Source organism: Conger conger, chromosome 1, assembly GCF_963514075.1.
Source record: "Conger conger chromosome 1, fConCon1.1, whole genome shotgun sequence".
Taxonomy (NCBI): domain Eukaryota; kingdom Metazoa; phylum Chordata; class Actinopteri; order Anguilliformes; family Congridae; genus Conger; species Conger conger.
In genome coordinates, this window is record NC_083760.1 from 52608566 (window position 1) to 52625423 (window position 16858).

The following is a 16858-nucleotide window of genomic DNA, read 5'->3' on the forward strand; positions in this document are numbered from 1 at the left end:
AAATAGTACATATTTGTGGATGCAGGATCTGTTGGTTTTTAATTTCTATTGATCTGGGGGCAGGCATTACCCTCCCACAGGACAGAGTAATTCACATTCCTCCCATAGATCTGGAGGAAGTATGACACAGACAGCAGTGGATACATATCTGCCATGGAACTCAAGGTGAGGTCTATTATGTTATGCTCTGTTATATCAGTCTCAGTCAAAGCAGTGTCCTTGTGTCTCCTTTAGCCCCTCTCTCCAGTGCATACTGCATCATCCCTGAACTCCCTTAGCTATTGTGCACTACTGTTTTCTCCAGCTCCCAATTAACAACCGTGACCACCATTCCTTTACTGTTCTTTAACAATAGCCAGATGAACATAGCTTTATAAACCATGCATATAACTTTATGTGCCTTGCACATAACTTACCATTGCAAACAGACTCAGCTTTTGTGCACCTACCTACCGACAAATAACATAAAACAAATTAAAATGTAACTATTGAACAGCTTTCTATGAATTCAGTTTCATTCACTTGCTTAAAACGTTAACAGCCAGTTAAGAAGCATACAACTGCTGAGGGGGCGGGAAAGGTCGTCAATGTTTCGGTCAGCAAGACAGAGAGTGCGCTGATTGGACAGTTATGTAATATTTTGGAACTGTCTACCATGTTTTTTCTGATATTAATTATCGTATTCATTTGGTGAAGTTTTGAACAGAAAGGCCACCTCCTCGACACTGAATGCTGAATGTCAGGACTGCCATATGTAGGACTGAATCAGCATCGAGTCATCCACTTCAAAAACCTGAAGTTTTCTCATAAACCTCTGTGGCCTTTTGCATTACATGCCCGAGCATTGGCAGTCCATGACAGCTTGTTATCGATGACAGTGTCTGAGTATTCTTGCACTCTCAATCACTTCCATGAATGGTCTCTGGTCAAAGTTTTTTTTTTTTGGGGGGGGGGGGGGGGGTTGTTTTAAAATATCAGAACCTGTATTCTTTTCTGCTGCTATATCATTGTTAGGCAATGAATGTAATTATTAGCCAATCAGTCATTTGGAGAATGTTGGCAATATGTACAGTAGAGAGTCAATATTTGTGGTAATTTGACCAGGACACCACTGTGTAGAAAATTGCCATGGGACAGTTGTGGTTTAATGACCACATTTAGTCAGGACCTTGATTTAGCATCCTCTCTGATTGATATGATTGATAAAAGCGTATGAAGCAAACTAAATTCCTTGGGGGCCTCAGTGACTGCAGATTTCCTTTCAATCATGTGCCAATTAAGGCGTTGAGACCAAGGCGTGGAGATTCTTTAGCCAATCACAGACTTAAATGAATGACTGGTGCTGAGACATCCAGAAAACCAGCAGACACTGTGGCCCTCCCGGACTGGAGTTTGACACATGGCTGCCAAACCCTGTTCCTGGAGAGCTACTGTACCATCCTGTTGGTTTTCTCACCAGCCCTGGCAAAGTCCACCTCATTCAACAGCTAGACATCTTGTTGGGCTGCTAATCAGGAGAATCCGGCATGCTGATTCGGGTTGAAATGAAAAACTATATCTCCAGGAACAAAATTTGGCAGCCCTTGTCTAGACTCAAGTTTGAGCCCTATATTGACCCACCAATACCACTTCCTGCAGCTCTTTAGTGTTCCTAGGAGGTTTCCCATCCAAGCTGAGCCCTGCAGTGTGTATACCGTAGTACAGTGTGTTTACTTGCTGGATCACTTGTGCTTGGTGATACATTACAAGCAGGAATTAGGCAAATTATTTTCTGTGTTACTCAAGCTTCAAAATGAGATCTTTGAGCCAGATATGAAGCAAGACATGCTGGGTAATGGAGCTGTGTTTTATCATCATTTGCATCTGTCTCAGACACCTGAAATACAATGCTGTACTGTCTATAAGTATTTGGGCAGTGGTATAATTTCTTTCTTTTTTTGGCTCTGTACTCCAGCACATTGGATAACCTCATTGTTTCATTTAAAATCCAAAATAACAGAAATTGGACCTTTCTCCAAATATTTATGGACTGCACTGCATGTGTGTCAGTTTTACAAAATAACATTGACATTCTATGGAAATATAGCTCCCAAGCTGCTTAGGTCTTGCAGTGGAATATATTTTTTATTGTTTTATATTCTTATAAATAAATATTCTATGTTTTATTTATTTCTCTTACACAGGGCTTCCTAAAGGATCTGTTTGCTAAGCACAAAAAGGTTATATCCTCCAGCAAACTGGATGAATACACAGATGCCATGGTAAAAATCCTCTGTTGACCCAACTGTAATCTTTGAAGTAGAATACTGTATGCTTTGAATACTGCTTATTCCTATGAATCAAGTGCCAGGAGCAATCAGCATAATGCACTCTGAAATCCTATCCAAAGAACAGATTGCTTATCAGAGAATGCATACACTCAATTACTGTTTAAAGTTAAATTGCTTTGTGGTTCTAATTAATCAATGGGATATGCTTGGTACAGACCTATCAGCTCCCCTTCCAGCCTAGAAAGTAGCAGAGGTCTGAGAAGTAGCTAATGCAGTGTTTTGAGTGCTATTCTGTTATTCTGTTATACAAGTCAGCTGGTTTTACATGTAGGGCTGAAAAGACACATTCCTGGGCTGGATGTGAGGGTTAGGAAACTGACATCAATGTAACTGTTCATATGTGCTGGGTTGCAGGCCCTGAAACTGTTGTGTTGTGGGGGAAAAAATAATATTGGATTGGTTCAAATCAGTGATTGACACCGCATGGATGAGGTTCATGTCACATCATTTTCGGTTCACTACTTACCCGTACTCCCCAATGGGAAATGCTGTCACGACTGACACATCTCACCAGCTGGAAGCGGTATCAGTACTGTCAATTCCACTGTTGTTTTTGTGTGGATGAGGGTGGGGGGTAAATTCAGTTGAAAGGCTATTTCATGAAGCTTCACAATCCTAACTGACTCCATTTCAGTCAAATATTAGAGGCGCCGGGGCAGGTGTTTCTCTGACAGGGAGTAGCTCTGAATTAATCATGTAATTTTAGAGACTAAACAGGCTGGGATTTTCTATTACCCAGGTAGGGGAAACTGTCAAACCATGTAGTCTCTAACAATCCAGCCTCTCCCACCCAGGTCCAATTTCGCTTTTGGAAGTAAACATTTCATTGTGGGTTTTAGTAAGGATGAGGTTTGTAGCTGTGTAGGAATTCTACTCTATTTCTTCTACCACATTTTCAGAGATATGTAACTTCATTTTTGCATTGGCATATAATGAGGGTACTGATAGAATACAACCAGTTATTGAATACTGGCAATAACCAATCTTTGCCACCACTTATCCACATCATCTATACAATTTGAGTGATTTAAATGTAATGTAATTTGGTATACAGGATGTCATGAACCACTGACTTGCAGTAAGTCTGGTTATGGGTCTGGGTCGTCATTTTGCTTGACAATGGTTTTCACATTGATAACTTTATTCTTAAAAGGTATGGCTGTAGCCTAACTAATTTAGTACTTCACTCTGTATTATTGTAAATATTCAGAAACATTTATTACAGACCTTAAAATGTATATTATTAAAATCAAAACAGATTTGCTGTCATTTCACAGTTTTTGACCATGGTCTTACTTGAACCTGGTATTTGACATTAGTACCATTTTTAACACTTTGCCTATGATATAATATGAAATTCTACAATGTCATTCCTTCACAGGACCTGACCTTCATTGTGGTCATTTTTTCCTTGCCTTGTAATCACTGCCAAAATATAAGTCAAATGGTTGGTATTTGTATAGCGCCTTTATCCAAAGTGCTGTACAATTGATGCTTCTCATTCACCCAGTCATACACACACTCACACACCAACGGCGATTGGCTGCCATGCATGGTGCTGACCAGCTCTTCAGGAGCATTTGGGGGTTAGGTGTCTTGCTCAGGGACACTTCGACACAGCCCGGGCGGGGGATCGAACCGGCAACCCTCCAACTGCCAGACGACTGCTCTTACTGCCTGAGCCATGTTGCCCCCCATATCGTCAAAATATGAATGTGAAATGTAATGTAACTAATATTTGGAGATGGCTGTAGAGTGATGTTTCCTTCAGGTATGAAATGTAGTGTACTGGGTCTTGATTTTCTACGGAAATTAACCTTCCTCTGATAATGAAAAGGCACCAATGATAGCTGAGACACCATGGCGACCTTGTGCAATTGATAACAATTTCCTTAATTGTTTTCTTCATTGATATAATTTATGAACACTTAGACCATGAATTTCATTTGATTTACTTCCTCATACCCGGTCTGTTCCATGCCATTTTTTGTAAGCATTTTAGAGTGAAGTCATTTTTGTGCTTCCACTGTTGTTGAACCACATTGTTATTATGGGCCAAGCACAACCAGTTCAGGAGCACCCTAATGGTTTTGTATTTTTATTTCATTTTTTTGGCAGTGGTAGTTTTGATCAAAACTGCCTTTTAAATCTTATGGTTTCTTAAAAAAAAAAAATTTTTTAAACAGTGCTGCTATGATTACATTCAAACATCATAATAAATGTTGTACTTTTCTTACAGATGAATATTTTTGACAAAAATAAGGATGGACGGTTGGATCTGAATGATTTAGCAAGGTATGGAAGGAATGAGTTGGCCTAAATGAAGCATTAATAATGTCCAGTGGATGTATCTAGCTAAAGTAGTACAGTGGGCTCCAGAATTATTGGCACCCCTCACTGGCAGTGCAAAAAATGTACAATATAATATATGGAGATAAACTCAAAATACTGTACTTTATTAATGTTTCAGTGGAACCAACAATTCATCAAACATTAATTTAATAAAATCATTTAAGTTTCCATAATTATTGGCACCCCTGTTTTAGTACATGGTCTATCCACCTCTGGCAAGGATAACAGCATTGATTCATTTCCTGTAATGCTTGACAAGTTTAAGGAATACATTTGGAGGGATTTTGGACCATTCCTCTGGATCTTGTGGGTTTTGAGGTATGCTTTGGGTCATTGTCTTTCCACCAACAGACATGTCTCAGGCTTGTGCTCGAGGGAGCCAGATTGTCTGCCAAATCCATTATACCATTGATTTTAACCAGTGCCCTTGGACCTCTGGAATTAGAACAGCCTCAAAACCTCACTGACTCACCACCAAATTTTAGTGTAGGTATGACGCACATCTCCTTTGATGCATCTCTTGCTGTAAGTGGACTATCCAGCTAGACAATAATCCAAAGCATACCTCAAAATCCACACAGAAATGGTTTTGTGACAACAAAATCTATGTTCAGCAGCGGTTATCTCAGGCGCCAGACCCCAATACAATCGAAAACCTGTGGGCTGAACTGAAGAGTTGATGAGTGCAAAACTCAAGAATGTGAAGGATCTTGCAAGGATCTGCATAGAGGAATTGTCCAAAATACCTCCAAATGTGTTCCTTAGCCTTGTCAAGCATTACAGGAAAAGACTCCATGCTGTTATCCATGCCAGAGGTGGATGCATTACATTACATTACATTAATGGCATTTGGCAGATGCTCTTATCCAGAGCGACGTAGTGCAAAGTGCATACCCATAACCAGGGATAAGTGCGCTGAAAGACCCTAGAGGGAAGTACACTTTCAACTGCTACCTGTACAACAAAGATAAGGAGTAGGGCCTATTTGATCATCAGAATTTTTTTCTTTATTTAAAAACTTTTTTTTTTTTTTTTCACAATGATACTGCACCGCACAAATATATGAATAAACAGCTGACCTAGCTAAACGAAACTAGCAAAGGTATCATCCTAATGACACAAGACAACAGTTAAGGTTTACTGGGAGGTAGGGAGGGACGGGGAGAGGTGCAGCTTGAAGGTGGTAAGAGATTCTGCTGTTCTGACCTCCACGGGGAGTACAGAGAGGGGGAGGCGCCAGGCGTCCTGTGGTGGCCGAACGAAGAGGTCTGGCAGGCGTTTGGGTTGTAAGATCTTTTGGAGGTAAGCTGGGGCTGACCCCTTAACTGCTTGGAAGGCTAGCACCAATGTTTTGAATTGCGAGCCATGACAGGCAGCCAGTGGAGGGAAGTAAGCAGGGGGGTAACATGACAGTGTTTGGGAAGGTTCAGGGCTCTGCTGCAGATGCATGTTGCTGATAGGGAGGATAGGAGGATGGAGGGATCCACAGTGTCAAAGGCAGCAGAGTTCTAGAAGAATGACAGAGGAGAGGGAGGCTGCTTGTGCGGCATGGAGTGATTCACTGACGGAGAGGAGTGCGGTCTCCATCGAGTGGCCAGGTATGAAGCCAGACTGATGGGGGTCTAGCAGGTTGTTCTTAGAAAAGAAAGAAGAGAGTTGATTAGAATCAGCTCATTTAATTTAAAGTTTTAGATAGAAAAGGAAGAAGAGATAATGAGAGAGGCAGTAGTTCTGGATGATAGAGGGGATGCACCAAGTACAAACCCAGGTGTGCTAATAATTATGGATTTTGGTGAAATCTTTTTTTAAATTAAATTAATGCTTGATTTTGGCTGGTTCCATTGAAACATTAATAACGTATATTATTTTTCACATTTTCACCATTTTGAGTTTCCTTCCTCATTAATCATATTGTTTATATTTTTTAAGTATTTTTTGTGCACTGCCAGTCAGGGGTGCCAATAATTCTGGAGCCCACTGTAAATAGGGCAGTGTTGAATCCTGTGGTCTAGCTTGATTCCAGGCCATGCCAGTGCTGACTATGTTGTCCCAGGTAGGAGGGGAAGGCTCAGCAGGGTCCCCATCTCATCAGAAGACATCGCGGTGATGGGACAGGCCTACAATTACAATCAGGCTTAGCAAATTAGGAAGAACAATGACATGACTGAATATTTTTTTCATTTTAAAATGTATGTACAAGACAAAATGAGCTGGTAGTTAACAGGACGTACTTTATAATATGTTGCCACTGATGGCATATTTCTTGTCTTATCAGAATTCTGGCACTTCAAGAGAACTTCCTGCTGCAGTTTAAAATGGATGTAAGTTTCTTTTTTCCTGAGAAGTGTTAAAAGGAGTAAGATGATCATTGTTCATTCAAGCTAATCTTAGAACCTCCTATTTGTTTTATTACAGGCATGTAGTCAGGACGAGAGAAAGCGAGACTTCGAAAAAATATTTGCATACTACGATGTTGTAAGTATAATGGCCGTCTGTTGGGGTAGTCTTAGAAAACACATAGTTTATAACTTGTAACCAGCATGTTCTGTGTGAAAGAACTAGATCTAAAGCTCTACTGTATTCTGGGTAACAAACATATTTAGATTTTAATTACTTTAAGTCCAGCTTGTAAAAAATAATAATAATAATTCTGATTTTCTCCCAATTTGGTAGTCAATTGTACCCTTTCTAATCCAATTATTGTTAGCTGGGGGATACAGATTCAGAATGGGGAAGAAATGTGATCTAAGTGACTGACCGTGGAATGCCAAACAGGGTGGTTTGAGTATCCCAGAAACTGCTGATCTTCTGGGATTTTCACACACAACAGTCTCCAGTGTTTGCAGTGCGAAAAACTTTTTTGTTAATGAGAGAGGTCTGAGTAGAAGGGCCAGACTGGTTTTGGCTGACAGGAAGGTGATGCAAATAACCATGCATTACAACAGCATCTCTGAACACACAATGTGTCAAACCTCTTTATAGTTTAAAGCAGCAGAAGACCAATAACTCAAAAAAATAAGTCTAATAAATAATTAATAAAATAATTAATAAAAGTTTAATAACTTTATCTCTGCATTTCCTCTTGTTCCAGAGTAAGACAGGAGCCCTAGAGGGCCCAGAAGTTGATGGCTTTGTAAAAGATATGATGGAACTAGTCAAGGTAGGTTGAAGGCAAACCTTCTGTTGCATCTTCAAATGAAGGTAACTTTTGCATAAGCATTCTTTTTGGTTTGGTTAAGTCAATACGATAACTGTCATTTCACAAATAATGATTTTCAGGATTCGTTTAGCATGTTATTGTAGGCTACAATGGTTAAAGTTAGAATTTGGGTTGGGAAATCTGATCTGCATGTACATTACATTACATTATTGGCATTTGGCAGACGCTGTTATCCAGTGCAACAGTTGATTAGACTACGCAGGAGACAATCCTCCCCTGGAGCAATGCAGGGTTAAGGGCCTTGCTCAAGGGCCCAACGGCTGTGCGGATCTTATTGTGGCTACACTGGGATTAGAACCACCAACCTTGTGTGTCCCAGTCATTTGCCTTAACCACTACGCTACAGGCCGCCATGTAAGGTCAACTTCACCGCGGAGCTGTGTATCAAGGTGCACACAAAGTAAAAAATAGTAAAAAAATAAATAAAATTGTATTTACTCTCCAGCCAAACACTAGAATGCTAGATTGTGCACTCAACGAGCATCTCTATGGTCATTACAATAAAGAACATAATGTAGGCTGATGTTTTTAGTTTGTGTGCTGCGTGTGAGTTAAATCAGCGATTACTATTGCATTGTATACACGTCTAACAGTTAATATGAAGTCTTATTACATTCAACAGTAACTTTCCTGACACATATACGGTCTCTTCGTTTGACTATGTATGATAATTTTCTTTAAAACCGTAATTTTAACAATTTTGCAGCTACGATAATTTTATATTTTCCATCTGGCAATGCTGGGTACTTCTCTTCCTGCATCTGGTATGAATCTGGACATAAAGATAAAGAAGACATGTGTCATGTTTGAATATGAGGCTGTTTACTAAAAGCCAACTTAGGACATATGTTATTTATTCCAGTGCATATCTGAAAAGCCAGAGCCATGAGACCACTGAGTTTATGCAATTTGTCCTATATAGGCTAGTAATTTCCCCATTGTTTCAGTGTGCTTGTGTTATGATAATGACTATTATTATTAAATGTGCCCTTTATCTAGTCTACATCCTTTGTCAAAGTACAATGTGACCCACTGCGATAGGAAAAATGTAAAAACATCCGTTTTTCCTTTCTTTTCAGTTTGCATTGCGAAACTGGAAAAAAAATTATTTTACCAGGGTAACAGAAATTAAACACACGAACGAATGATACAGGGATCTGTTTAGGCTAGTAAAATATGTTCTGCATGTAGATGTCAAATATCACTAATATGTCAATGTTATTGATTAGCTGGTTATGGCAAATTATCTCTGAAAGTTATTTTTGCACAAAAGTTATTTTGGAAAACATTCAAAATGCCAAAAAAACAAGTGAAAACATTATATTACATTACATATATCCCACAATTACTAACTTTTGCAGAATTTACCAATTTAGTTGGACAATATTATACTCGAAGAGCTAGACGGGAGCATGTTACTGGTCTATTTCTGTGGTTGTGTCAATGCGGACAGTTCAAGTCAAGTTTATAGCTACACTTGCCACGTTTACTCTCTGTGTTGTAGTTGGAATTGGGTTTCGACTGGGAAATTCCAACCTCCGACTTTTAATGCAGCTCTGTTGTGTAGTTTTTTGAAGCAATTTTGTAAATCTGTGCGTAAAACACATGGTTTACACCCTAGTCACATTGTAGGTAAGCTGTACTACCGTGTATACACTGATGATAATTTCACTGAAACCAAGATATTTCAATAAAGGGGATTTAATGGTGGGCAATTAAATAACAAAACCGATAGCACACAGGATCAATAACATGCACTATTAAATTCTCTTGTACAGTTGTGGGGTAGAGAAATGGCTGAAATTTGCCACCTGGTAGTGGTTGTGTAAAAACAAACCCTAAACCGCAACAGATAATGGGTAATCTTGCTGTAAAACGCATCTGCCCCCTACTGTCAGAACATCGCAAGTATTATTTCCCGGCTGGTGGCATTCTTGCCGCAGAAGAATTTGCAGCTTGATGATAAGCATTAGCTAGTAGTACTGTAGCTGTCCTGTGCTGTGTGCTTGGACCATCCTGCTGAACATACTCATGGTAATTTAATTTCCCTTTTTGATTCATTTGAAATGGTCTTTTTTCGGGTTTTTTTGTATTTAGATTTTTACTTGGGTTTGGTGGCATTTGTTTTAGGTTGTGGCCCATTTTGTTTACTGTACCCATGGTAGGTGGGAGAGAGTTGGGCTATAGGAGTGGATACTCACCACCTGCTTTTGTCTATGTGTCACAGACCTCAAACAGTCATAGCGTGCAAAGATATGCAACAAAGTACTGAACATGACTACTTTAATTTGCATAGCATTAATATGTCCCAAATATTGTGCCTATGTGTAAGATGTGTTGTAATGTCTACATGGTGAAACCTAAATACAAAGAAATATGCTTTAACAAATGATCAGAGATTACAAATCAAATCATGAAAAATATATCTGTAAAAATATGTAAACTAAAACATAATACCATAATTGACATGAACTTAGTAGTGTCACTTTTGTTCACAATTATTGGCACCCCTGGTTTAATACTTTGTGGAACCACCCCTGGCAAAGATGACAGCAGAGTATTTTCCTATTATTTGTTATAATAAGGTATTTTTGACCATTCCTCCATGCAGAACTTTTCGGAAGCATTGATATCCTTGGGTTTGCGCTTATGGATCCCCCTATTCAGTTCAGACCACAGGTTTTTCATGGGATTTAAGTCTGGAGACCAAGCTGACCATTGCAGAACATGGATGTTTATTTTCACTTAACCATTTCTATGTGGAATTTGATGTATGTTTGGAGTCATGGACAATCTACCTACGAGTAAGTCTCAGCTTCCTGGCAGAGAGAATTTCTTGGTACTTTGTTGAATTAATTGTGCCATTGATCTTAAATAGTGCTCCTGGACCACTGGCAGCAAAACATTCCAAGAACATCAATGACCCACCTCCATATTTGACTGTCGGTATGACGTGCTTTGCCTTGTATGCATTCCTCTTTTTCTGCCAAACATGTCAACGGTTTAAGACCATTTTGATCTCATTGGACTATAACACTCTCTTCCAGTCATAATTCCAATGAGGTTTGGCAAACTCCAGATGCTTGGTTTTGTTTATTGTGCTCAGTAAGGGCATTCATCTTGAAACCATTCCAAAGAGTTTGTTGGTATGGAGGTGACATTTTATAGTAGTTTTTAAGACTTGATGACCCCAAGATGCAACCAATCTCTGCAGCTCTTGAATCGGGATCCGGAATCCTTTATTGACTCCATCACCATTTTCCTCACCATCCGTGGGGACAATGTGCACTTGCGTCCACTTCCTGGCAAGTTTGCAACCGTTCATTATGTTTTACATTCCTTTACTATTGCACTTACAGTGCTAAGTGGTATGTTCAACCATTTATGTACCCATTTCCTGACCTGTGATGGACAATTACCATATCTCTTTTGAATTGACAGTTCTTTCGCTTTTCCAATGGTGATGGATGACAATGGTAGGAAGTGATGGAACAACACAATATAGTTCCTTTAGAGCAGGGGTGTCAAAGGGGTGTTTCCTTTCAATCTGCTGTCAATTAAGGCCTCCAGAACAAGGAGTGTTGATTCTTTAGCTAATCAATGACTTAAATGCACCACAGGTTCTGAGAACAACCCGAAAACCAGCAGACACTGCAGCCCTCCAGGACTGGAGTTTGACACCTGTGCTTTAGAGTGTGATGAACTAAATTAATGCTTTGTTTGATCTTTTATTTAGAAGAACTTCAATACGGAATAGTTTAATCTTATTTACAGTAATTGTTAGGGTGCCAATAAGCTTAAAATCTATGGTTTTCAGAAATAATGAGATTACTGAATAAAAAATTGAAGGTAAATGTATTGGAATAAGATTTCTTAATTTTTTTTTTATCAATGATGCCAATAATTCTGGAGCTCCATGAATCTTGGGACAAAGTCATATGTTTCTTGATTTGGCACTCTACCACACAAACCCATTGTAATGTTTTTTTGGACAAAAAAGGAAGCCTCATCACCTTGTCTTCATGCTTTATGTATTGAGCTCCAGCCACATTTTAGCTGTTTGGAGGAACATACTATTTGTGTTAATGAGTAGGTGTGCCTAATATAAGGGCCATTGATTGTATGAGTGTGTACATGTGCAGCTTGGATGGGACATGTGATTGACTTCATTACCCTCTTCTCCTCAGCCCAGCATCAGCGGTCCAGAACTGGACAAGTTGCGTGTTGTTCTACTGCGCCACTGTGATGTGAACAATGATGGGAAGCTCCAGAAAAATGAGTTGGCTTTGTGTCTGGGGCTGAAGGCCCACCAGTTATCCTGAGGAAGCCCTCCGCTGATGCTAAATCTGTTATTCTGTGGGGCCATCAAAGCTAGTCTATGTGATGTGCATGTGAATGTGTGCTTTTAGATCACTGAGGAACTCTGCACAAGCCACATCTCTTGGAGAAGTTTGACGACCTGCAAAGAGCTACGAGATTGTGCTTGCTGCTGTAGGCATGTGTTTGTTTCAAAAAAGTGCTGGATGATAGAAAGCTTGTGTACTGTTGCTGAATTTAGAAAAATAGTCAATGGAAAAAGGAATAGTACGAATATTACTTTAAGGCAATTGCATTCTTGTTTAAGACAAAAACTGGTTACATAATCTGCCAATTTCGAGCTTACTAATGATTGTTTATACCAATTTTGCATGCATGACTGATTGTTTTGATATATTCAAAGGTGTTGAAATAAATCAGACAAAGAAAAATTAAAGTACCTTTTCCCTAATTCTCAAGGTTCAATGGTCGAAATGGACTCTGTGGTTCAGTATCGATTCCTTACCATGCCAGTGGCAACTGTGGCTGGACAGAACAGCTCATGTACATGAGTTCATGTAGTTTTGCCCAGGAAGAGGCCATTTTCTCAGTAGATTCGGTACACCTCATGGGGTACCAGAAACTCCTCTGGTCACTTTGGTGTCTGCATTCTGGCACAGCTCTGTTGAAGCGCTGTGAGGTGAACATTAGCAATGACTGGCAGAGCCTTTTCTGGATTCAGACACTGATGCAGTTATGAGACACACTTTAAAATATGATCATTAAAAATATGGAGAAGATTTTACTCAATACCAGCAGGAAATTAAGCTTATATTTAAAATAAAATACAGTCCATTTTTTCCATGATCCAACAAGAAGGTAGATATTATTTTTTGACATGGTCAAAATGTAGTTTCAATATGAAAGTAGGTGTGCAAATGAGCCATGTTAAATGATCAGCACATCAACAGCGGAAGTGTCCAACGGCTGGCTCTCTAGCAACAGCTTTATGGAGCTACATGTAAGTGCCTTGACATTTAGTTGACCTTTAATGCTTCTTGTTCAAAGCTTGTATATTTCTGAATTTGGCTGCTATGGGAACATGACTGCCATCAACGTCTCTGAACCGTGTCAATTCTATAAGTGGGTTAATTTGCCTTTTTACATGGGCTGTTCCATTCTGCAAGGAGTGCTTGCCAGAAGCTTGGCTTACTCAATATAGCTCAGTGTTGAAACACTGTGAACATGTTTTCTTGTTTCATTCATGCTAAACCTTTCACCAATAAAAACTGAACATATGAAGTCATAAGAAGGCAATGGTGCTAGGCAAGGATCAAGATTGCAACATAATGCATTTTATGAAGGGTTTAAAAGATGAAATGCCTGGAAACAAAGCTATGCATGGCAGGAGATGCAGATGGGAGGGGAAATGATTACGAGAAACATCTGCTGGTCTGCAGAGAGCCAGGAAACAAACATAGCCAATACCGAATGCAATTTACACTGGAGGTAAACATGTCTACATGCACTTAAGGTTGTTGCCAATGCCATTCTATGGGTCTAAACACTGCATTCAGCCCACGGCTCATGCCTGTTTTAAGTGAAGTTTTAGAACACCTGCACACATCATTCAGAAACACAGGCAATTCAGTAAGTTATTTTTTAAACTAAATCACATTAAAGGAAACCAAGTTTGCTTTGCCAATGAAATCATTGAAATCATTATTGGTATGGACCAATTGAGCTGGTATACATACAGTACCACTAGGAAGACTGATGTTTTTTTCTGAAGAGAAAACATTGCTAATCTGCTCACTGAACTGTCCAGATGAATTATCTGATGATTAAGTAATTGTATAATATTACAAGTGACTTTACAAGTTATTATAAGTGACTTTGTTATTCATTTCTTTATTTTTTTACTCCAAGCAGAGAAGCTGCTGAAACAATGTTGTTATTATACTGAGTTCAGTGTTGTTGTCATTATTGTTATTATGTCTGTAATGTTTGATATAATCGAGTCCTTAGAATTATATGGTAAATTTTTTGAGTTACTGTCATACATATTATCAGGAATGTAGAACACCAGGACCCAGTAGCGAAGACCAGGAGTAGTTTTCGTATAGTCTTTATTTAAATAAGGGCAGGTCAGACAGGCAGAGGTCAATAGCCAGCAAACAGAATCAGCAGGGATAAGGCAGTTTGTAGTACACAGAGTGCACAGAGGGTACCAAAACACGGAAACGCAACGCATATAGACAAAAGACTAGAAATTGAAAACATGGAACCTGGCATATATTGTTACTAGGACACTAAATATATAAGTATGAAGTTTTACAGACAAAATACTGTTTAAATATATGAAAAAATTCTACATTTAAAAGGTTGTGTCTGCTTAGAGCCCTTTTTACTTTGGTATTAGAAAGTACCAATATTTAAAAACTACCCTGAACACAGATGGAACCTTATAATTCCAAAGTAATGGGTATGTAAGTCAGGGATGCTCAAAACCTGACCATGTCAGATGCATCTTTTTTCATTATATGCCCTCCATATTACATATGGCCTATTGTCCAAATAGTGGTGCTATAGCAAACAATTGTAAAAGCAAGCTTTGAAAGCATGGAACTCTGGATTTGACATACAGTCACAAAACTGTATAACTACTGTATAAATACTGATAAGCAGAAAATTATCCCCATGGAGCCATGAAAGGTACCTTTTTTAATTTTTTTTTATGCCTGTCATGAGATCATTATTTGCAGACATTGATGATCAAAATCACAAATATATTTCTCATAGATTTATATATTGAAATTTACATTTAAATATTAGATTTTCCAAGTAACCATGAAAGTTATTCCTAAAATAGTTCAAATGGACTTTTGAAGCATGATGCATCCATTGCAGTAAAATGGAAAATGGAAACATTTGAGGCCAAAAACTATTGAATTTCTGTCATCCAGACAGAGATAGAATATATCACCACTGAGCTCATCCTAACTTAATCCCTGGTACCCTGGATGGGTGCTAGCTCTCCCGGAGGATTGGTGGTGTGGCCGGTACAGAGTAAAGTACGAACTGGGCTCATAGCTGAGTACACTGAGTATACAAATTTAATCTGTGATTCATACATATCGTCTTGGCGGCCTAGCAGTGTCCTGGGTACAATTAGTCATTCCAAATAGGGGAGGAGGAAAAAGGGGAATTTTTATGAAATAAGATCTCTGCTAGAAATATATTTGCATATAAAGTAGCCTCTCAGTCAAATATACTTCACACATTAAAGTGACTGTAAAGGATGGAAATACTAGATGAAATCACCATAAATTATTAGAGGGATGTATCCACTACGCATCCACCAATATATATTCAAAGTAATTTCAATAACTATGATAACACGCATTTCAATTTGGGCATATATTCTGTATTGAAAACAATGTCAGGATTTTATGGGCGTGGTCTGGACCTCTCTCCTCAACTCCCCCCAAAATGTACCACCCACAAGTAAATTGTATTGGAGAAGGAGGGAGACTGGGAGAGGAATACGGTTGGTAGAGGGATTAAGAGGTGAAAAATAGCTAAATGTAAACTCCACACAGAAAGGCCTCAGTTGGGATTCATACCAAGGAATGTTTTGTTGTGGGCCAACGTTGTTCTCTGCTTCACCACTGTGTCGCCACGTAGTTATGGGTATAAATCCCACTATAAGAACACTATGTACAAATCTAAAGAAACTATGGCAGGAGATGTGCAACAAGACTAAAACATTTATTGGCCATTAGGTTAGGTACTTCTTGATGTCATAAATTATCAATAGCTTACAGTCTGGTAATAAATTATGTATGGTCTGTATAGTCACGGTAGGATTCGGAACCTTACTGTCCTCTAGGGTCCTCTTCACACATGTTCCCGTATTCGATCTGCACTTCGTTGTACGTCGCTCTGGATAAGAGCATCTGCTAAATACTTTGTAATGTAATGTTTCAAAATTGAAACCCACATAGGAACAGATATAAATGTATAGACTAATATACTGTAAATTGAAATTACAATGCTATTTATTTAGCTAATGCTTAATCCATACCGCAATTACACCGCACAATGTAGTTTGAAGCCATTCATGGACTTATTTTTAGTCAATTTAAATAAAATGAGAACGATCAAGTGGACTAATGTGTATTAATTAATTCCGGTGAAAAAGGAACTGAATGTTACAAAGGACACTTTGTACTGCTGCATGTTATTTCCTACTGTTTCTTTCATTTAGGTTTCTCTCCAACAATTTCCTCTTTGTCTGTGTATACGTGATTGGTCCATAACCCCATTCAATTACAGAAGCAATATGAGATATTTTATACTCATATTGGGCTTCCTTCAGAAAGCAATGGATCAATAAACATACACAGCAGGTGGGACCTGTTGCAGCTGAATGAAAAAACAGTGCTTTGCATCAAATGTGTAAAATCTTGGAGACTGCTGATATACTATACTTATCCTTGGTAACCTTCAGTCATCTTATTGAAAAACCCACAGGACACAAATGATGACATAATAGCAATAGTTATCCATGCACACTGCCAGTATATTTCCTGAATGAAATCACTACTCTCCCTCTCCCTCACTACTTCACAACAAGCAACTGGTGGCTGGATATTAA

The 16858-nt window shown here is 38.8% G+C and overlaps 1 protein-coding gene across 1 annotated transcript in view; it reads left to right on the top strand.

Annotated features, from left to right (window-relative positions):
- The window catches only part of LOC133107986 (secretagogin-like), a 29405-nt gene extending 16735 nt beyond the window's left edge, over window positions 1-12670 (top strand). Inside the window, exons 5-11 of the mRNA XM_061217367.1 lie at window positions 109-165; window positions 2184-2261; window positions 4570-4625; window positions 6958-7003; window positions 7098-7157; window positions 7774-7842; window positions 12090-12670. Of these exons, the coding sequence (XP_061073351.1) occupies window positions 109-165; window positions 2184-2261; window positions 4570-4625; window positions 6958-7003; window positions 7098-7157; window positions 7774-7842; window positions 12090-12224 (501 nt within the window). The 3' untranslated portion in view covers window positions 12225-12670. The remainder of the gene's footprint in view (window positions 1-108; window positions 166-2183; window positions 2262-4569; window positions 4626-6957; window positions 7004-7097; window positions 7158-7773; window positions 7843-12089) is intronic.
- The last annotated feature ends 4188 nt before the right edge of the window (window positions 12671-16858 follow it).